We start from the raw sequence: 21,734 nt of genomic DNA on the forward strand, positions 1-21,734 counted from the left end.
CGCAGCGGACGCTGTGATTGGCCGCTGCGCTGCGAGTCACGACAGTTGTCGAACTCCACCGAGTGAAGCCGAGTGATGCGGATCAGCTGACCGTGCGGCTCTGTCGTCCTTCCATGGATCATCTCTGACTTTAACGAATACAAAAACATAAGAATCCGTTTCTGATCGATTAGTCGATCGGACCGAACACCGACATGCCGTCGCTTCTGTTCTGCGGGCCGAAGATGGCCGCGTGCGGGATCGTGATCAGCATCTGGGGGGTCATCATGCTGGTAAGAACTACGGGAGAGGGGGCGACTATTTCCTGGAGTGATCCTCGCTGTCTGTTGGTGTTTTTATTTGGAAATAATGTTGAATTATTTTTACAGCTGCTTTTTATGATTTTAAGTGTTTATTGAAGCTCGTTATACGCGGAAATTGTCGAAACACGCGCCATCTGTCGCATCGCAGAACATTAATTGTTCTCCGGTAAATAGACGGAGTCCGAGTAGGCCAAGCTAAACGTACCTCGGGTCACAATACTGCGCCCTGACTGATCAATACTGATCAATACAGCACGAGACTGAGTAGTGGTGTTTGATTAGTCACTCGTGCCTGTGTAAGTAACGTGATGGAGGTGGCTAATGTCTGGGTTCCCTTTGAAATGAATGGACGAGAGCAGTCCAGACGAAAGCAGTATATTACATTTATTATCATCAGGACTGTTTCGTTTATTAACCCTTTGAAAGCTCAGAAAAAAGCAACGACCAGGCTCCAGGTTTCAAAGGGTTAACAGACATTTACAGGCACATTTTTCATTTTAGTTACTAACAATATAAAGATGCTAACACCATTTAAATCCTGATTATTTCATCATAAATATTAACGTTTGTTCAGTTGTTTTCTGACTGATTCAAAAACGTTTTATTTTGGTTTATTAAACTTCAGGAGATCATGTGACAGAAAAATGTGGCTGTGACTGAATCATGTGACTCGTGTTTTCGTCTCCTGATGTTTCACAGCTGGAAGTCAGTTTTTCCACTTCCTCTAACGGACCCAGAATGTAAAGTCAGAATTAAAACTTCACATGTGTGTAATTACATGCCGTCACACCGTAAAATATTAATCAACGAGACTCAACCTATGGCTCACAAGCCAAATCATAGGGCCCCTGGTGGCCCCCAAACCGTTTTCTCACTGACAGTAAAAATAAAGTGATGGACTCTGTAAATAGTTTTTGTCCTTTTAGTCTCCATAAGGTGTCAGAGACATAAAACAGCATCATAATAGAGCTTGTTGATCAAAAAAAGAGCCAGAGGAGGATCCCCCACACCCCCGACAGAGGACACAGCTGAGACACTGATGTCCTAAAATACTAGAAATGTCCAAAAATCCTGAGGATGTCTTTAAATTCTAGAAATGTTCTAAAATGCTGAAAATGTCAAAAAGTCCTAGAAAGGTCTTCAAACCGTAGACACATCCTGAAATCGGAGAATTGTCCTTAAGTCCTAGAAACGTCCTAAAATCTAAAAAAAAAATGTCCTAAAATCTAAGAAATGAGTGAGTGTCCTTGCTCTGTGTCCTCTGCTGTGTCCCTGAGCCTCGTGTTGACCCTCTCTGTTCTGACTGTTTTTTTCAGGCGATGTTGGGAATATTCTTCAGCGCCAAGTCGGCCGTGCTGATCGAGGACGTCCCGTTCACTGAGGAGGACATCCGCAACGAGTGAGTCTCTGTGAGGTTTAAAGGTCTTCACACGTCGAGGGGCGAGACGGATCAACAAATGAAAATATGAAACACTCGAATATTTATATTTTTAGGCAGCGCTGCAAATTTGTGACAGTTGTTTGAAAAGCTTCACGCTGACAAAGACACAAAAATATATCAAATTTCCTCTAATATTACAGAAACACAAACGAACAGCTCTATCGTGATGTGACGTCTGTGCCAAACAACCTGATTGGTTGACGACTTTATTCGTGGTGTGAAGGCGCCGAACTTAACGACCTCACTCTGGATAAAAACGGTCGCCTTTTCATTATGTTATATTAATGTTCTGTTTGAAAGTACTCAGCAAAATAAAAGGTAAAAATATTCTAGCAAAATAATTGCATGAAGAAACTAGAATTTCTTAATTTGGCACAAACATCCAAGTGGATTCAGCAAAGAACTAATCTGATTTTGGTGGTCAAAGGTCAAGGTGACTAATCATGTTTCTTATTCGCATGAACGTGATATCTCAAGACGGCCATTGGGGAGTGTCCTCAAATTTGGCACAAACGTTCACTTTGACACAAGAATGAACTGATCGGATTTTGGTGGTCAAAGGTCAAGGTCGCTGTGACCACATTCCTCACGTTCTCATATACACAATTTCTTAAAAGCACCTCTCAAGGGGATTTATTCAAACTTGATACAAACCTCTACTCGGACTCAACCATGAAATGATGAGAATTTGATGGCCAAATGTCACCGTGACCTTGCATCCTTCTCATTCCTGTAAACGGGATATATATAAAACTACTTGAAGGAGTTTTTTTTTTTTTTTTTTAAATTGGCACCAATTTTTACTTTTTCTCACTAACGAACTGATAAAATTTTGGTGGTGAAAGGTCAAGGTTACTATGACCATGTCCATCACTTCCTTATACATACGATATCTCATATCTCAACACCCATTCAGGGAATATTTTCAAATTTGGCACAAACGTCCACTTGCACTCAACAATCTTTCGATCAGACTTCAGGGATCAAAGTCGGTCCGTCTCATTCTCGTTCTTTTAACGCAGTTCTGGCTTTAAACTCAAAGGTCGAGCGTTTGCGTTCTTCACTAACTCGTCTCTTCTGTCTCGCAGTAAAAATCCTCCAGGGAACATCTACAGTCTCTACAACCAAGTCGGCATCAACTGCTTCATCGCCGCCGCCATCTACGTGGTGGTGGGCGCCGTCTCGCTCTGCCAGGTCCGACTCAACAAGCGTCAGGAGTACATGGTTACATAAACCGACGCCAAGGAGCCGCCGTCAGCTGCCGTCTCACCGCGGAGTTTATGTTACAACTTCCTCTCTAACCTGCCAATCAGCAGCTGAGGCCACTCACACAGGGGTGCTGTGGGCGGGTCAGATTATTTATTTTAAACCTTTGAAGTTTGTTGTTGTATGAAATGTCGAATCATTCCTCTGAGCGAGTTCGCGCAAACCTGGGAACTCCTGTTTGTTACATTTATTTCATCACTGATTGAGATTTAAATTGTCCGTCGCCGTTCGACGTTTGTTTTTCTGTCAGCTGCTTTAAAGATTCGAACAGTGAAGTGTTTGCAGACGGCGACGCCGGGACAACCTGAGACGGTTTTATTGTTGTCTGAATTTTCCCGATCGCTGGTGTTTCTCTTGAAGCGATCGGAAACACGGAGCTGCTGACGGCGAATCTAAACGTTACGACGTGTTCATGCTGTTTGTTTCTGATCATAGTGAAACGAGTCAAATGTTACAAACTGTGGTGGAGAAAACTTTGCAATAAAGTGTTTGTGTTTAATGTGGAGAATTTGAGAAATGGTGCTTTATTTGGGTGAAGTTTGATCTGACGCACATTTAAATGAAATATTAGGTCGATGATTTCAGGGACATTAGATGTGGCGGGAGGACAGGGACCTCAACAAAATCAAGCTTTCAAAAATATTATATATTAATATTATTTTCTACTTTCATTGAGTTCATTTTTTAACCAACACCAGTCTTAATCATAAATATCAAATATTAACCCTTTCAGTGCCAGTTTTTTGTCATGATGCCACTATGTTGGTAAATCACAGTCTGGGATATGTCAGAGTGTGAGTGTAGCTGCTGACAGTCTGGGATATGTCAGTGTGTGAGTGTAGCTGCTGACAGTCTGGGATATGTCAGTGTGTGAGTGTAGCTGCTGACAGTCTGGGATCTGTCAGTGTGTGAGTGTAGCTGCTGACAGTCTGGGATATGTCAGTGTGTGAGTGTAGCTGCTGACAGTCTGGGATATGTCAGTGTGTGAGTGTAGCTGCTGACAGTCTGGGATATGTCAGTGTGTGAGTGTAGCTGCTGACAGTCTGGGATCTGTCAGTGATCAGCAGCTACATTGACTGTGACAGGTCACCTAGTGGAAATAGCATGTATTTCCTCCATATGCCAAATATGGTCAAAATGACCTCATCAGGTGGAAAATAGTCAAAATGACAAATTCAGAGTCAAAAGCCCAGAATGACACCCAGAAATAATACAAGTCCTGTTTTTCTGCTCTGATGGCTGTGGGATCAAAAATGTCAGTTTGAATGGGTTTCAATGGAGCATTTTTGGACCTGAACAGTCTGAATGTAACTATTTAGTTTCCACAGTGTATTTTAGACTTATTGTAGGAGCTGAGCTGCAAATTCACTGATTACACTCAAATACACAAAATCAATCACACAAAATACACAATCCATGTTGAAATGTCCAACTTTACAGCCGAAATAAACAAGTACACAGGCTGGTAGAAAAAACAGTTTTGCCAGTTTCAACATTCATTACAATTGTACAGCGTTAAATTTTTATATAACTCACCCGTCTACATGTTGCTCAGGCTGAATGAGTAACCAAAAACCCAACGTTTGGCTGGAGTGCCTCCTCGAATGTGACAACAGTCTCAAAAATAGGCAGTTACCCAATTGTGCTGCCTCTCGATCCACAGCGCCTCCCTGCCTCCTGCACACACACACACACACACACACACACACAAAGTAGTTGTTTGGTGAGAGGACAACACTATTAGAAGGGTCAGTAACAAGGATTTTGTTTTTCAAAAATTAAAAAGATGCAAATGCTTAAAAAGAATAAAAATATTTTTAAATACAAATTAGATAAAATAAAAATAAAATTCTATTAAAGTCTATATAGACTCTATACACCTTTCGCTTATACAGATACTGTATGTCCACATTATAATATATCCTGTAAATATTATTGCCCAGTAAGTGATAAAATACTTATGATATAAAATGTCAAAGAAACAGTATAAATATAAAGAATGTGAATATACAAATAAATATGTGAATATTTATGATGATAATGGGCGAAAATTCTAATTGTGATATTGACTTATTATGCTACTTTTTAAAACCTAACTATATTTAAGAGGGAACTATGGCACCAATACATTCATCTGACAGCTCACTGGCTTGACATAAAATAATAATAATCATAAAAAAAACCAAACAATTTTATATAATGTGTTTTAGTTGAAAAAAAAAGCTTCACATGACAAGCTACGGCAGTAATATGCAGCTTAAATGTTAAAAAGCTCAGTAATATCAATATAATACTGTAAAATACACTTTCACTGAGGCCACTCTGCATAACAAGCACTTCAACTTTTGATGCTTTAAGCTGATTTTAGTGCTAAAACTACTTTTCCTCTGTTAGTATTGAAATGTTGGATTTTTGACATGAACTGAGTGTTTCCAGCTTTCCACCAACTCCCAAACAAAACAGTATTTACGCCGTTGTATCTCTTTGTTTACAGGAAAGGAAAGTGAAAGTTCCCGCCCTTTTTGTACTGTGTCGGCCTGTGGGCGGGAAAGAGCGGACCAAACCATTGTTCACTGAACGGAGGGGGGGTTCAAACATGAGGTTCTGATGATTAATAGTCTAAGATCGAAAAAATATATATTTGACAATATAAAGTCTCTCTTCAAATGTGTGTTTAGCTTTAACTCTAGATCAGGAGGGCCACACGAGGCTGGTGAAACTTTGTCTCAGTTGGTATCTTCCATCTGCAAAACTGAACAAAAAAAAAAAAAAAACCACACTGGTCTCGAGGAGGAAACCCACAAAGAAAACTGGACAGAGAAGGTCAAAGTGAGTATAACTTTGGTCATAATTAACGTCTTTATTGTCTTTTCGTTGTGAGGAATGGATCGAGTGTCGGATAAGATCATTTATCTCTTTCAGGACTGAACAAACAGGAGCTTCAGGTCTAAAGGTGAAGAGACCTCGAGCTGTTGCAGCAACCGGAAACACACAAATGAATCAATATCATTCATAATATGATTAAAAGACAACATTTTAGGAAACTGGCTTCGCGCTCTGAGTGTTTCAGGAACCGTTGAAAAGGATCATTAGATTTTAAAAAAATGTTATGGGGTTGTATATAAGGAACCGATCCACAGTCTACAGTATTATTGTGTATTATCGTGTATTATTATGTATTATTGTGTATTATTGTGTATTTTGGATCCACATCACTTTTCTTGCGGTGTTCAGATGACCTCACAGGTATTCACATTTTTTAAAATCAGAGCAAACTGGTTTGACTTCCTTTGAAAATATGATGACATGAAAACTGCAATGAAACCACACGGGGAGTGGAGTCGGAAATGAGAATATTAGACGTTTTACTTAATGTCTCCGTCCAGATTTCTGTAAGTGTAACTACGGTAACACCTGTGAACGTTAATGTTCGTCATTCATGTTTCGGTCACACGATGGCAGCGTTGTTTCAGATATTAACTTCTAAAACTGAACCTCCATCTGACACCTCACGTCCCGGAAATACTCCATACCTCTACTTTACTGCACTTCAGAGGAAAATGTACTTTTACTGCATTTCATTTCTCTGACAGCTGAAGTTGAAAATAAATGTTAAAGTATGAGGTATTGATGAAAACAGTTTATAATGAAGTTAAAATGAGCTTCAGATTGAAACTACAATAAAAAAATAAACATGTCTTAACTCAGGGATACTCAATTTACAACCCGCGACCAAATCTGGCCCCTGATTTGTGCTTGGTGGCCCCCCAAAATCAATGAATAGTATTTGTCCTTTAGTCTCCATCAGGTGTCAGAGACATAAAACAGCATCAAAATAGAGCTTGTTGATCCAAAAAAGAGACAGAGGAGGATCCCCCACACCCCCGACAGGGGACACAGCTGAGACACTGATGTCCTAAAACCTCAGAAATGTCCAAAAACTGTAGAACTGTCCTTTAAGCCTACAAAGATCCTAGAAACCCAGAAACGTCTTAAAATCTTGACAATGTCCTGAAATCCTAAACACCCGAAAACACAATAATATAAGTAAGTAAAAGTTACAGAAAAAAAAAAATATATATATATATATATATATATATATAAATGTATTAGAATCATCTGATGCTGACTGTCTGGATTCGGACCGTGTTGTTGTGGCTCTCTGGTCTCTGTGTGTCGCAGATGTCGGATATTTCAGAGGAAAAGTGGACAAAAGCTCTGATCTCCGTCCTGGAGCAGCTGGAGGATTCGCAGTACAATAAGATGCTGGAACTTCTGGAAAAAATCCCCCAAAATCTGAAGACCGGGAAGTCCAAGTCCAGAGAAAAGATGGCCAGAAGAATCATCGAGCACTACGGGCTGGAGCAGTCCATCTCTGCGGTCAGTCAGGCCACGAAGGACGTCCCGAGGAATGACGAGAGGGTCCAGGGGCTCCTGAGGCCCTTCATGGAGAAACTGAGGCAGCGAGAGGAGGAGGAGGAGGAGAAGCAGGGTGAGCTCAGCTGTTAGCTCCTGACGCCGCTGTCCATCTAAATAAACGTCTCAGAAAAATGAGCTGAACGATCTGCGTTTGTGCCCAAGTTTACTGTCTCAAATGTCTTTTTCAGGGACGAAGAGGAAACGTGAGGAGGAGGAGGAGGTGAAAGACGTGAGCCCGCCTCAGTCTCAAGTCCTGAGTAAGAAGTTTTCATTTTTTATTACTGCGTTCAGCACTCAGAGGGTTAAAAACCTGTAAAAAGGCGTCTGAAAGCAGCGTAAGGAAAGTGACATGGCTGCAGGGTTCAAAGGGTTAAAACTGTCATCTACAGCAGAAATATTAAAGTTTTACTCACCACGATAATATCTGCCACGTGTCAACACGGGACGTCTCGAAAATAACGAAAACAGTCAGACAGGAAACAAAGCAGCAAGTCAACTGACTAAAACGTTTACAAAACAAACGTTTACAAAACAAACGTTTACAAACACAAACGTTTACAAAACAAACGTTTACAAACACAAACGTTTACAAAACAAACATTTACAAAACAAACGTTTACAAACACAAACGTTAACAAAACAAACATTTACAAAACAAACATTTACAAAACAAACGTTTACAAAACAAACATTTACAAAACAAACGTTTACAAAACAAACGTTTACAAAACAAACATTTACAAAACAAACGTTTACAAACACAAATGTTAACAAAACAAACGTTTACAAACACAAACATTTACAAAACAAACATTTACAAAACAAACGTTTACAAAACAAACATTTACAAAACAAACGTTTACAAAACAAACGTTTACAAAACAAACATTTACAAAACAAACGTTTACAAACACAAACGTTTACAAAACAAACATTTACAAAACAAACGTTTACAAAACAAACATTTACAAACACAAACGTTTACAAAACAAACGTTTACAAAACAAACATTTACAAAACAAACATTTACAAACACAAACGTTTGAAAAACAAACCTTCGCACTTCAAACGTTACATTCGACCGAACCAACAGAACAAACCTGAAGTGAAATAAATTTGCCTCTTTTCAATAATTCAGAATAAATTCAGTTTTTCATGCAGGTGCTATCTGAGGTGTTGGCAGGTCGTCATTCACACACTTATTATTTTGTTGTTGTTGTTGTTGTTGTTGTTGTTGTTGTTTTGGGTAACGTGCTGACTGATAAACATCAGTCTGTTTCTCTCCCACAGATCAGCAGAGCAGTCCGCCCGACACGGTGAGTTCTGACACGCCGATCAACACGTATGATGTTCGATAATCGAACATTAAAACACGTCTGACTCAGTAACAACGCTGGTTAACTCTTTGTTTTCCAGGTCAGAAACAGTCACTGCTGGGTGAGTCCTTTTTTATTTTTAACTTGTGACACTAAAGTTTGTCTTTGTCACAAAACAGCAGGAGACTCAACCAACTTAGTTTAGGGGACCAGGGGACAGGGACATGAGGACAGGGACATGGGGACATGGGGACATGGGGACAGGGACATGAGGACAGGGACATGGGGACATGGGGACAGGGACAGGGATATGAGGACAGGGACATGGGGACAGGGACATGGGGTCAGGGACATGGGGACAGGGACATGAGGACAGGGACATGGGGACAGGGACATGAGGACAGGGACATGGGGACAGGGACATGAGGACAGGGACATGGGGACAGGGACATGAGGACAGGGACATGGGGACATGGGGACAGGGACATGGGGACAGGGACATGAGGACAGGGATTTTTAGGATTTCGGGGTGTTTCTCGGACATTAGGATGTTGCTGCGAGTTTAGTATATTTCTCTTTTTTCTGACATGTTTTGAATTTTAGGAAATTTTAAGGATTTTAGGACATTAGGGTCTTAGCTAGGACCTCTGTCGGGGGTTTGGGGTTTCTGTTTGATGCTGTTTTATGCACTCTGACACCTGATGGACACTAAGAGGACAAAAACTACTCACAGTGTGACTCACTTTATTATTACTGTGACTGAGAACATGGAGGGGAATCGGAGCTCTAACGGATGTTTCTGTTTGTCTGCAGCAGAAATCCATCTGTGACGTGAAATCCAGAAAAGTTCTTGACGCAGATATCATCGTTGGGAAAGTTGTTAAGAAATCTGGGCTGCGTAGATATCAAACCAAAGACAAACAGAAGAAGTTTTTCTTTTATGTGGCGATCGCTGATGAGACCGACAGCCTCAAACTGATGGTTTATGGGAAAAAGCACTATCAAGGCATCACCGAGGGGAGCTCCTACTGTTTCAGAAACCTGAAAGAAGACGAGTACGGCGTGAAGTTCACATCAGACAGCAGGAAGTCACAGACCAAAGCTGTGGACGTCCACGAGGAGCTCCACACACAAGCACAGAGGCTCATTTATCCCGAGAGTCCAGTTTCCTCTGTTGAAAATGCACTTTCCTCAGCTGACAGGACAGAAATGAGCGTCGAGGGAACCGTCACAATGGTGAGTTTAAACTGGACACCAGGACGCCGACCTGCCTGCATGATGGTAACCCACCATAGGGACCCACCATAGGGACCCGCCATAGGGACCCGCCATAGGGACCCGCCATAGAGACCCGCCATAGGGACCTGCCTTGGGGACCTGATCGCAATCACAGCTGTTTACTTACAATAACTTCCGAAAGCATCGCGTCACATACGTTTCACATACGTTTCACATACGTTTCACATATCTTTATACTTTTTCTTCTTAAAATATTTTTTTCAAATGCGTGAAGTCACAACATGTCTCAGCGGAAACACAGTCCGACGTCGCGCTAGCATCGGTGTGGATTGATACGAGTTTTTGAATAAGACATCAAGTCGGAAGTGAAGCATACGAGATGTGATCAAGGAAGGACTGCTTTTTTTGTATTTTTTACACAATGGAGCGGGAACACGAGTCAAAACCAGAACACCCTGCAGACTTGGAGGCCGGGGAACTGCGGTACTTCGAAACGGTCGCTGTAGTTTTAATCTTGTGCTGTTTTTTTTTTTCAGATCAATCCCGTCAAAAAGGTTCAGGTGAAGCACAAACAGGAAAAGACAAAGAAACAAACTTTCCATCTGGAAGACAAGACCGGCTCCATCAAGATCTGCATGTGGGGGGACGCCACCAAGCACTGCAAAGACTTATCACCTGATGATGTCATTAAGGTCACCAACGTGAAGACCAATCGGTACTTTGACACCGTGTCGCTGGACTCAACTAGAGACACCCACATTCACAAGGTACCTGAAGCCAACACTCTGCTCTACTTTCTCTCAGTCCGCCGTTTCATTATTTCCACAAATTTGGCGCAAACGTTGACTTGGACTCAACGATGAGCTGATTAGAATTTGTTGTTCAAAAGGTCACTGTGACCTTGTGTCCATCTCCCTCTTTAGAACATGATATATCAATTATATCTTGAGTGAATTTTCTCAAATTTGGCACAAACATCCACTTTAAGTCAACGACAACCAGATTCAAATTTGGTGGTCAGAGGTCAAGGTCACTGTGACCTTTCATCCATCTCATTCTCATGAAAGCAATATCTGCAGAAGGCCTTGCAGGTATTTTTTAAAAATTTGACACAAACGTCCATTTGGCCTCAAGCATGAAGTAATTATATTCTGGTGGCCAAAGGTCACTGTGATCTTGTATGTCTCATTCTCGTGAACGTGATGTGTCAAAAACACCTTGAGAAAATTTCTTTTAAATTTGGCACAAACGACCACTTCAAGGACATCCTGATAAGATTTTGGTGGCCAAAGGTCATAGGTTACTGTGACCTTGAATCTGTCTCGGTTTTGTGAACATAATTTCTCAATTACACCTTGAGAGAATTTTTCAAATTTGGCACAAACATCAAGGTCAAGGTGACCTCACAAACCTGTTTTGGGCCTCAGCATGTAATCTTGGGTTTCCACCTTCAAACTGTGGAGATCTTCTGAATGTGAAGCACTCTGAGCGTTAACCTGACCGATGACCCGAGGCGTGAAACCGACAGGCGTTAAATCTGCTTCACCATGTCCTGAACCCCGACCGTCACTCCGTCTTTCTGCAGGTTCACAGCGTCGGCATCCAGAAGGTGACAATGGAGATTATAGGAATCGTAAACGCCAATAAAAAGGAGACTCACCTGGACGCCCACCTGGAGTCGAGCCCGCAGTTGCACACGTTCGTCGTGGCCTCTCGACTTCTGGCGAAGGCCTTTGACCTCAAACTGGATGGAGATTTTAAAGACAGTCTACTTGATAAAATACCGCTCCCAGCTGATGCAGAAATACAAGGAAATAAAATCAAGAAAATCACAGCCGCTCAGGAAATGTGAGAAGAACTCGCTCAGCTGGTTAAACAGTAATTTAAGATGTTCACACAACTAAGAACATACTGGCATAACGGCGAGTCATCGCCACATCCAAAATGAAGATCTGAGACAGACATTTATTTGTAAATATTGCTTAACCCTTGGAAACATGAGCAAATCAGATTGATTTTTTCAAAAACATGGTGAGAAGACAACAAGCAACTTGCCCCAAAAGTTAGCAGGAAAATCACTTAAAAATAAATGAAAAAGTAAAAAAAACAAAAACAAGACAGTGATGCCCTTAAAGCTCAAAATGATTTAAATAAATAACTAAATAAATAAATTAATAATAATAATAATAATAATAATAATAACAATAATAAAGAAATTATACTTTTTTCTATAACAATTTATACTGTATATAAAATTAGAGTATAAATAATATAAATATTTTGTTGACACTTTCCCTTTTTCCCAGCTAACTTTGAGGTCATTTATGTCACCTTTTTTTAATTTCTTGAAATTTGTGGAAAATTTCCTGAAGAAATTGCTCATTACCTTTTTTCCCAAAGTTTTTTTTTCTTTCTGAGGAGTCAGACTGATTTTTTCAGGTTTCAAAGGGTTTAACAGATTCTGAAAGTTGACCGCAGCACAAAAAAACCCTGATGCTGATCCAGGTTTCAAAGGGTTAAATTTGCAGTGCGCTGAAGTGTTTGTTTCACAGAGTAAAGATCGACCGCTCGGCGCCCTCTGGTGGAGAAACTCTGTGACGAAGATCGTTAAATGGAAACCTGGAGCAGAGATGAGTTTTTTGTGCTTTTTGAACTATCCGACCTGATTTCTTTAAAAACATGAAAAAGGCATTATCAACTTGGCAAGAAATGGTGAGGAAAAACTATATTTGTAATTGTGATAATTAAATATTTAAATTAATGTTACTGAATTATTGTAAGTTTTCACCACATTTTCCAAGTCTAGTTCGCCTTGTTTGTGTTTTTCTTTGTTTAACTTTAGCTTTTTATTTGATTTTGACGCATTTTTCTGTACAATTCTGGTTTAGTTCTCTTTTCCACTTTTTTGTCATTGTTTTAGGAGATTTATTTTGAGGTTTTATTAAGAGGCTGAATGTTGTCATTTGAAGTTGCTTTGAATTAACATATCAGCAAAATAAATATAATTTCAGGCTGTGATATGAGTCATTAATTATTACCAATAATTTTGACCTATGACCTTATCAATTCTTTGTCATTTCTGTGTAACAGCTTGTAAAAACTGAAACAAAACTGAAATTAACATTTCTGACGGTCCTTGGACACATTATGTATTACACAGGTTTGTGAAACAGTATGCCATTACTTTTCCAAAATCTTTCGGGTTGTTTTTTTTTTACAAACTTTTCCAGGTTTTTAATGACCTGTAAAGAGTTTTGTGTTAAAAACAAACCAGAGATCCAAAACTACCATGAAAAACTGTTTATTTCTACTTGACTTTATTAAAAAATATCATCAACAAAATCAACACGCGCACACACACACACACACACACACACACACACACACACACACACACACACACACACACACACACACACACACACAGTTTCTGTGTAACAGGAGAATAAACAGACATCATAAAGAGCGTCCTGTTGGAGAGAAACAGCCAAACTGATTTTACTTTGAAAAAAACAAAAAACATTGTTGGCAAGCCGACAGTTAATCTACGAGAAAAAGAAAATAAGCAATCGATCAATCGATACGTGGAGAGTTTCATTCCAAAACACTCTGCATCCAGTTCATTAATAATTAAAGGTGGAGAATAAAAATGACCTGATATTCCCTGTTTGATTTTCCAAAAATATACAATATTTATATAATTACATGCAGTGAAATCTCCGGCTGGCGGCTCGTTTTAGAAGGAAACTCTTCACAAAATCTGACAAAGTGGAATAAAGTACTAAGAATAATACAAAATAATAATAATAACACGCGTTTGTTTTTCTCTGGTTTACGTGCACACACTCTTCTGACTCACATTCAAACAAAAACCAGGAATCTACAAAAATAGATCATTTTACACTCTGAGCTCTCCGCTGAGTCGCCTCCAAAACAAAAACCGGCCTGTCGGCACGCCGTCGCCGCTCGACTTCAATATTCAGATCTTTATTCGCATATCGACGGGTGGACAGGTGCTGCTGTCACACCACGCCGACGGCTGCTTTCAGTTTCCGATAATACAACCAAATCTTTGAAAGAGAAAATAACGAGCTTCAGATTCGGTTCATTTAGAGCTCGTTAATAGCGCAATGCTTTCTTTGGAGTCTGATGAGTTAACTGAGGGCTCATTTCCTCGAGTTACGGACGCCATTCGAACTATTAAAGGGTCAGTTTGGTTTCTTTCAACCTGTGATCTCATGTTTTTGTGTCTGATAGGATCAACGGTTTTTAGTCGCCTTAAATGTTTGGTTTTGTCACTGCGAGGCTCAGCTTGTTGTTCTTATTAATGACAACATTATGAAAGGATCCCTTCAGAGACATTTTTGTTTAACCACAAACATCCCCACAATCACCAAACCCACCAGACTACATTTAAACTGCGTAATTTTTACATTTTGCTTCAACAAAAATGAGCTTACTCATCAACAAAAAGCTCTATCGCTGCAGGGATCCTCTCGATGTGTGATCAGACACTTAACAACATGAGCCTGTCAGTGACAAAAAACAGCTCAGTGGACTTAAACTGAGGGTGGAAAAATGTCCGAAATGGTCAACGTCTGGTCTGCATGTTCCCTCCCTCAGAGTACGACCACTAGAAGTATTTGTTTTTGTCACTGGCGGGCTCGGATTATTGTAAATAATTAGTGTTTACTGTTCATTTAAAAAGTGCCTGGTCTGTTCGCTGATGGGCATTTTGGGGCTGTTTTCATGATCTTACTTGACCAAAAAGGTTTATTTCTGACACTTATGATACCAATCTGAGCCTGTCAGTGACAAAAACAAACACTGACAAAAACAAAAACACTCACTGACAAAAACAAACACTGACAAAAACAAACTGACAAAAACAAAAACAGTCAGTGACAAAAACAAACTGACAAAAACAAACTGACAAAAACAAAAACAGTCAGTGACAAAAACAGCTGCTCCATACTGCACCACTCTGTCACTTTGACACAATAACTTTAGCACAAATGCTGAAAAATACCAAAGTCACCCTTTAACGAGGAAAGTCAGTCTGTTTCAGGTGAAGAATTTTAAAATAAACAAAACTTGTTAATGACAGTGTTATTTTAATCCTGAGCACCAACAGATCAATCAAAGTGATCAGCTGATCATTGTTAAAAAGAACACCGCAGCTTTCCTAAGTTTTAACGTCTCCCAGAAGAGTTTTAGAGGTTTAGAGTGAAGCTCAGGTGATTTGCAGTAAATGTGCTGAACCTCACGAGTCTGTTGGGTGAAATCAGGAGTCATTTCCTGCCACTTCGTTTTGTCTTTTAAAATTTTCCCCTAAAGAAGATCAAACAGATGGCGTCCGAATGCTGACGAGAATCAAACTCTAACTCCGAGTCTCATGATGTTTGAGCGGCTGAGATTTTAACACCTTTAATTCTTTAATCTGACATCAACAGCACTTCCTGTTCCTGTCCTGCTCTCTCATTGGCTGACGATGAGCTGCCGCAGGTACGACTGCGTCAGTCCCCGCAGCTCCTCCAGCGTGTAGTCCTCCGGCATCGGCAGGCGGGTGATGTGCGGCGCCAGCTGGGTGAGCGGGATGCTGAGAGGGTCAGAGGCTGCGTCGCCCTGCTGCAGGCTCAGCACCACCCGCAGGATGTTCGCCACACGCTTCGCCATCTCTGCAGGAGGGAGGAGGAGGGGGCGGGGCTTGGTTAGCGGAGGCTCTGAGATGGAAACGTCTGCGGGTTTTCATTCTCACCAGACAGCAGCGGCTGACCTCCTGAACCTACCTGAACGCCCTCACCACACTTCTGAAAACGCCACGGCAGTCGCCGCGAGGCAGGAAGTCTCGGTCCAGACTCCCTCACTGCTGCAACGAGTCGGCGAACTCGACTCCGCCGGCAGAATGTCTCTCTAGTCGAGTTTCCGTTCAACTGACCCCAAGGCACGATATTACTGAGATTTTTACCGTTTTACAACCTGCTGAGTGTTGTGATGACGGATTTTCTGGTTTATGACCTTTTTAAACTGCAGATCAGCTTCAAAGGGAAACTGTCAACGTGTGTTTTATTAAATCGAGTTTTCAGTCTGTTTATCTCACTGCAGTCATTTTTACTGCAGCAACATTTATGTCATGGACTGAAAACATGTTATGATTTCAGGCAGTTTCCAAAGTTTAATTTGCATTTACAATATTTATGATTTAATTATTTTAAAAAATCAATACTTGGCATTCATGTAACGATAATATTGTTATGCAAAATATTGCCATATGATGCTGTATTGATTTTTTTCCTTTCTCAATGGCAACATCGCCAAACTGCTGCAGCTCGTGTGTGTGCCGTGTTCTCACTGACGGCGGCGCCACTGCTGCTGCAGAACATGCTGCTGCTGCTGCTGCTGCTGCAGAACATGCTGCTGCTGCTGCTGCTGCTGCAGAACATGCTGCTGCTGCTGCTGCTGCAGAGCCGCCTGTTGCTGTAATTACACCATTAAAACTCCACTCAGTTATGGAGCCCTGCAGCCACGGCACAGGAAATACATCGTATCTTTGTAAGTTTATACATACATGTTTTATGTTAAGTACGTGAAATGAAATGGATCGATTTGAAGTTAATATTATTACGATGCTAGCTGACTGCAGCTCAGTTAAAAAGTTTCTGTTGCGTAAAAACGTTTTGGGAGTCACGTCCATCATAAATCATGTTTCCGTGTTCTCTCCCACGGTCTTAAATCTGACCCTCATTTTCTGCTAACAGCCAATCAGAGGCCAGCGGCTGCTGCTGTTGTTGTTGTTGTTTACAGTCAGATGTTTTGTTGCTGGCTGGAGGTGGCACTCTTACCTGATTGGGCGAGGCGGTCTCTGGCGGTGCTGCAGGGCAGCAGCTCGATCCGGCTGCAGAGAGACGTCACGTCGGTGTAGAGTCGCTCCAACTCGTAACCGGCGTTTTCCATCTGTCGACACGAACATCAAACTTCAGGTATTTTCATTTTCTGACACGTTTGACTTCCACTGAAGGAATGTGAGTTTATTCAATACAGAAGCATTCACGGAGTCACAAAGAGCGGAGTTAAACTGTTCAAAAAAAGAACATAAAAACCGGGAAAAGAAAAAGGTCAAAACACACAAAACACTGAAACAACATTTCAGAAAACAAAACATTTAGTAAGACTCAAATGTTAAAAAGGTAGCTACGATTTTATAATACTGTCAGCAGTCTCACTGAACATTGTTTTCTGAAATGTTGTTTTGTTTTCTGAGACGTTGTTGTCTGTTGCTGTCTGTTGCTGTTTTCTGTTCGGAGGGTGGACCACTGAGCTCTGAGTGTTCGGACTCTGTCACATCTGTCAGAGCTCATAGTTCCCTGTTTTCCCACCAGAATTCTGCGCTCTGAGACTTTAGGGTTCCTGTGGTTCCCTAAGTTTCTAAAAAGTAGATCAGCAGCCACAGCCTTCAGCTATCAGGCTCCTTGTCTGTGGAAACATCTCCCAGCTTCGGTCCAGGATGCAGACATCGTCTCCAGATTTAAGAGCAGACCTATAACTTTTTTCTTTGATGAAGCGGACAGTAGGGGCTGGCTCTGGCTGGCCTTGAACCAGCCCCTACTGAGGCTGATATTATCCAAGTCTGGGATGTTTCGAGTGTAAGTACCTGCTGTATGTCCTGTAGAGTCTTTATGACTCGGATGTAGTCGAGGTAGACGCCCCCCGCGGTGTCCCAGTCCTGGATGGTGGCGCTGTGTTCAGGGACCGCCAGCCCCTCCAGGAACTCCAGCAGGTAGTCGTGGTTGTCGTTGATGATGCAGTCTACGGGAGGGCGGGAGGGACACAAGACACGAGGTCACAAATAGTAGAGAAATGTGACAGACATCATCAGAGGCTCCCTCTGAACGCTTTACAGCTCAGAAAAACGACATTTTATATTCTTTACAAACCTTCCTTTATTACCTTTACAGCACCGACTGGAACACGCTGCGTTGTTTGGACCATTTTGTTATTATTTATTTATTTGCAGATATATTATTATGTTTGCTTCCTTTTTCCAAAAAGATTGTTCACTTTATTTTTTATCTTTTTTCTGTCTTTAATCTGATGTACTGTTTTTTTTAATCAAAATTGGATTTTTTTTAAAGTAATTACTGCAAAATTACTAAAATAAATAAATCAAACACTTAAACCTGTGATTACTAAATAAAAAAATGATATTTTATACCATAAATCTAGATTAATCACAGTTTGATGAGCGGTCAGTAATTTATTTCTGTCGTCTTCACTCTGTAGCAGCTGACGTGTTTTCTGCTCTCAGTGTTGATGAACTGGGTGGAAACCAGTGTGAACTGGTGCTGACCTGAGGCCAGGTGCTGGATGAGCAGCCGGTGACACTGGCTCCAGTATCCGGCTCGGTACAGGTGCAGCGCCTCCTGGTGGCGGTCGGCGTTGCGGCGTGCTCGGGTGGCCTTGGCCTCGTGGATCCACTGCTCCGGGATCAGCAGCCGCTCCGTCAGGAAGCGCTCCCTGCGCGCCGACTCCTGCGTCTCCTGCAGGGGGCAGTGCAGCGTCAGCATCTCCCTCACAGCTCGCTCCCGCTGACTGAGGAGACACCACAGAAGAAGAAGACAGGAGGATGAGGGGACTGCGTTTATTCTGCCGACAGAGCGTCGATAATCAAAGACGGCGGGGACGCGTACGCGTGGTCGGGGATGTGCAGCAGGATGAAGACGGCCATGTGCCAGAGGCCGGCGCTCTCCAGCTGCGCGGCGTAGCTGGCGTGGAGGAGTCCCTGCCGCGAGGCGCTCAGGTGGCTGTAGTGCAGCGCCTGCAGGACGCCCCACAGGTGCCAGCTCAGACGGTAATCCAGACGCTCCCAGGTGACGGTCAGAGGGTCCAGCAGCTGCTGCAGGCCGTAGTGTCTGAACACAGAGAGACGACTGAAGATTTACAGCAAACTGCACAGAAGGGACGGTGCAATATTTATGGGGGCGGGGCGGTATGGAAAAAAAATGTTTGGAGGGACTTACATTTTTGTTCTGGCTTCAGTGGAGAGGCACACAACTTTAAATGACTGGATTTAAGTTTTGGTGATTTTTTTCTTGATTTTTAGAGGAATTTGATTGATTTTTATTTCATTGCTGATTCTTAAAGAAAACGTGCTTTCTGAACCTGTGGGCCCGCTGGTCTGGAAGGCATGTTTTCTTTAAAAAATTAAGCAATTTAAAAAATTTTTTTTTTTCTGTAAAACCTAAAATTCTGGCAATTATTTTTATTTAAAATTTGTAGGGAATCGTTATTTTGTTTGCTTTATTTTTTTGTGATTTTTAATGAAAACACGAATACAGGTTTGTGAAACAAAATCTCAGGACTTTTAACAAAAGTTTATAATATTTTTTGATCTTGGGTCCGTTGATCTCAAACTAAAGCAGGTTCAGGGACTCTCAGTGCTGCTGAGGGGCCGCACAGGAAATCAACGATGATCATTGATACATAAATAATACCTCTTTAAAAACACAAATAAACAAGAAAAACAAAAAACAAACAGGTTTGGGGGTGTCGACTGATCCTTGGTGTCGTTCGAAGCCTCCTGTGTGTGAGCCGCGCTGCAGGTGTGTTTACCTGTCACTGTAGAGTTTGAGCAGGTGGAAGCAGAGGTCGTGCAGCGGACGTTTAGACTCCTCCTCCTCCTCCTCCTCGCCATCAGGCAGCTCCGCCTCCAGGTACGGAGGCAGGGGGGCGCAGGCGTACTTCCCCCCCTCACAGGATCCCTGCAGAGCCCAAACAACGTTCAGATACCTTTTTAATTACACCTGCGCGTCTATCAGTCATTCAAACTTTATTAGCAGAGCAGCTTTCACAGGTGAGTGCAGCAGGAAAAAATACAAACATACTGAGCACTTTGTAATGTTGGTCATGTGACCGCAGAGCGAGGGGCGGCAGCTCACCTGGAAGGCGGCTTCGTATCTGGCGAGGGCGTCGGCCACGGAGGCGGTGGGAGGCAGCATGAACCAGAGGTGGACGGCCACGCAGCGCTTCCAGTCCAGCTCCGAGCAGACGTTCACCACCGAGTCCGACGACTGCCACACCTGCAGGGACGCACGGCAGACGCCGCTGAAGCTCCGCACACCGAAAACTACCTGTGCCCGTCCTCACCTCAACGAGCTTCTCAAACACATTCAGAGCAAAAACAGCTCAAAGTGATCTCAACATTCGCCTTCATCCGCGGCGCCCCAGGATCAACGCATCGCCATAAACGATGAGAAACTTCGCAGTTTTCACATTTACCAACAAAAACTGCAGCTGCGACCTGCAGAGACGCTCCAGCATAAACTGCACGTTTCTACCTCAGAACACCTGTGCTGCGTTATATTAGCGTGCTTTCATTCTGCTTGTCATCTTTATTTAATTCTTTTTAAAGATTAAAAAAATGAACCACAAATAATTTTGTCATTTTCACTTCAAAAAATGCTCAAAAACCACCCTTTTTTTCCCATAAAAAAAACGAAATAAAGGATAAACCTGCGTCTGATCCGTCAGGTGACCCTCTGAACACCTCAGCGCGTAAAAACCAGCTGACGGTTATTTTTTCTTCTCTGACAAACAGGAAGTGAATCAGACGTACCGGTTTCCCGGCGAGCAGCGTGAAGATGCGCAGACGCTCCTCGGGCAGGTAGCAGTCCGTCTGCGTGCGGTTCCAGTCGGCGAGCTGGAGGGCCAGCAGGTCGCGGCAGTACTGAGAGCCCATGGCCTGAGACAGCAGCAGGGACAGACGGTGGTCTCCTGGGGACAGACGGAGGACAGTTTCAGCGCGGAGACCGTTTGTTTGTGTCAGACATAAAAATAGGTCGGAGCGATGTCAGCTGCGGCGCTGCAGCAGAATCACGTCGTGTGCTCACGATTAAGAGCGTCGGCGGCGTTTGACCCTCCTCTCTCACCTTCCTTCTGCGCCAGTCGACACGCCTCGCTGATGCGGTTTCCCGTCAGGTAGCTGAAGATGGCTTCAATGTGACGACCTTTCCCCGCCAGCGCCACCTCCTCCTCCACCCGGCAGGTGGCGCCGCGGGACAGCCAGGCCGAGAAGCTCCGCCTCCTCTCCAGCTGCTGCTCGTACTCGCCCGGCGCCTCCACGGTGGGCTCCTGGTCAACGGGACCCAGCCGGCCCCACAGGGCCTCACACAGGGTCCACACCTCAGACCAGTAACCCAGGAGAGCTGCAGGAGAGAGGAGGAGGAGGAGGAGAGAGAGGAGGAGGAGGAGGAGGAGAGAGGAGAGAGAGAGGAGGAGAGAGGAGGAGGAGGAGGAGAGAGGAGGAGGAGAGAGAGAGGAGGAGGAGAGAGGAGAGAGAGGAGGAGGAGGGAGGGGGAGGAGGAGAGAAAGGGGGAGGAGGAGGAGGAGAGAGGAGAGGGGAGGAGGAGAGAGGGAGGAGGAGAGAGAGAGGAGGAGGAGGAGAGAGAGGAGGAGGAGAGAGAGGAGGAGGAGAGAGGAGGAGGAGAGAGGAGGAGAGAGAGTGAGAGAGGAGGAGAGAGGAGAGAGTGAGAGAGGAGGAGAGAGAGGGAGAGAGAGAAGAGGAGGAGAGAGAGAGGAGAGAGAGAGGAGGAGGAGAGAGGAGAGAGAGGAGGAGAGAGGGAGGAGGGGAGGAGGAGGAGGAGAGAGAGGAGGAGGAGGAGGAGAGAGGAGAGAGAGGGAGAGAGGACAGAGAGAGGAGGAGGAGAGAGAGGAGGAGAGAGAGAGGAGGAGGAGGAGAGAGGAGGAGGAGAGAGG

General features: G+C 43.0%; 3 protein-coding genes across 10 annotated transcripts in view; 2 read left to right on the plus strand and 1 right to left on the minus strand.

Moving 5' to 3' along the window:
- Positions 1 to 51: 51 nt before the first annotated feature.
- rnasekb (ribonuclease, RNase K b) lies at positions 52 to 3,517 on the plus strand. Its single transcript, XM_042481909.2, has 3 exons — positions 52 to 272; positions 1,619 to 1,701; positions 2,832 to 3,517. The coding sequence occupies exons 1-3, from the start codon at positions 195 to 197 to the stop codon at positions 2,974 to 2,976; spliced, it is 306 nt and encodes a 101-aa protein (XP_042337843.1). The 5' UTR covers positions 52 to 194; the 3' UTR covers positions 2,977 to 3,517.
- Positions 3,518 to 5,685: 2,168 nt separating this feature from the next.
- On the plus strand, positions 5,686 to 13,001 carry LOC121964635 (uncharacterized). 4 transcript variants are annotated; one of them, XM_088088020.1, is made up of 9 exons: positions 5,804 to 5,838; positions 5,932 to 5,962; positions 7,192 to 7,501; positions 7,617 to 7,685; positions 8,719 to 8,744; positions 8,845 to 8,865; positions 9,558 to 9,980; positions 10,520 to 10,750; positions 11,569 to 13,001. In XM_088088020.1, the coding sequence occupies exons 3-9, from the start codon at positions 7,192 to 7,194 to the stop codon at positions 11,833 to 11,835; spliced, it is 1,347 nt and encodes a 448-aa protein (XP_087944146.1). In that variant the 5' UTR covers positions 5,804 to 5,838; positions 5,932 to 5,962; the 3' UTR covers positions 11,836 to 13,001. The 4 variants fall into 4 exon arrangements, with proteins under 4 accessions (XP_087944143.1, XP_087944144.1, XP_087944146.1 ...); XM_088088017.1 differs by lacking the exon at positions 5,932 to 5,962 and having other exon boundaries at positions 5,686 to 5,838; XM_088088018.1 differs by lacking the exon at positions 5,932 to 5,962 and having other exon boundaries at positions 5,686 to 5,838; positions 9,561 to 9,980.
- A 267-nt stretch (positions 13,002 to 13,268) lies between these two features.
- The window catches only part of nup98 (nucleoporin 98 and 96 precursor), a 29,955-nt gene continuing 21,489 nt past the window's right edge, over positions 13,269 to 21,734 (minus strand). For all 5 annotated transcript variants that reach the window (XM_088088016.1, XM_088088014.1, XM_088088013.1 and 2 more), the window contains exons 27-35: positions 20,909 to 21,184; positions 20,596 to 20,753; positions 19,919 to 20,059; positions 19,593 to 19,741; positions 18,671 to 18,892; positions 18,331 to 18,572; positions 17,635 to 17,789; positions 16,826 to 16,937; positions 13,269 to 15,661 (exon numbers count right to left, since the gene is read on the minus strand). In XM_088088016.1, the coding sequence (XP_087944142.1) occupies positions 15,462 to 15,661; positions 16,826 to 16,937; positions 17,635 to 17,789; positions 18,331 to 18,572; positions 18,671 to 18,892; positions 19,593 to 19,741; positions 19,919 to 20,059; positions 20,596 to 20,753; positions 20,909 to 21,184 (1,655 nt within the window). In that variant the 3' untranslated portion in view covers positions 13,269 to 15,461. The remainder of the gene's footprint in view (positions 15,662 to 16,825; positions 16,938 to 17,634; positions 17,790 to 18,330; positions 18,573 to 18,670; positions 18,893 to 19,592; positions 19,742 to 19,918; positions 20,060 to 20,595; positions 20,754 to 20,908; positions 21,185 to 21,734) is intronic.

The sequence above is a fragment of the Plectropomus leopardus genome, chromosome 15 (assembly GCF_026936395.1).
Source record: "Plectropomus leopardus strain MGB_pleo_1.0 chromosome 15, ASM2693639v1, whole genome shotgun sequence".
Taxonomy (NCBI): Eukaryota; Metazoa; Chordata; class Actinopteri; order Perciformes; family Serranidae; genus Plectropomus; species Plectropomus leopardus.

What these genes read in the sequence shown, in the direction of transcription:
- rnasekb (XM_042481909.2), top strand. Translation starts at nt 195, where the DNA reads ATGCCGTCGCTTCTGTTCTGCGGGCCGAAGATGGCCGCGTGCGGGATC. An exon ending in TCTGGGGGGTCATCATGCTG is followed by an intron (nt 273 to 1,618) that starts GTAAGAACTACG and finishes TGTTTTTTTCAG; the next exon opens with GCGATGTTGGGAATATTCTT. An exon ending in GAGGAGGACATCCGCAACGA is followed by an intron (nt 1,702 to 2,831) that starts GTGAGTCTCTGT and finishes TCTGTCTCGCAG; the next exon opens with TAAAAATCCTCCAGGGAACA.
- LOC121964635 (XM_088088019.1), top strand. Translation starts at nt 7,132, where the DNA reads ATGCTGACTGTCTGGATTCGGACCGTGTTGTTGTGGCTCTCTGGTCTC. An exon ending in TCGAGGGAACCGTCACAATG is followed by an intron (nt 9,981 to 10,519) that starts GTGAGTTTAAAC and finishes TTTTTTTTTCAG; the next exon opens with ATCAATCCCGTCAAAAAGGT. An exon ending in GAGACACCCACATTCACAAG is followed by an intron (nt 10,751 to 11,568) that starts GTACCTGAAGCC and finishes GTCTTTCTGCAG; the next exon opens with GTTCACAGCGTCGGCATCCA.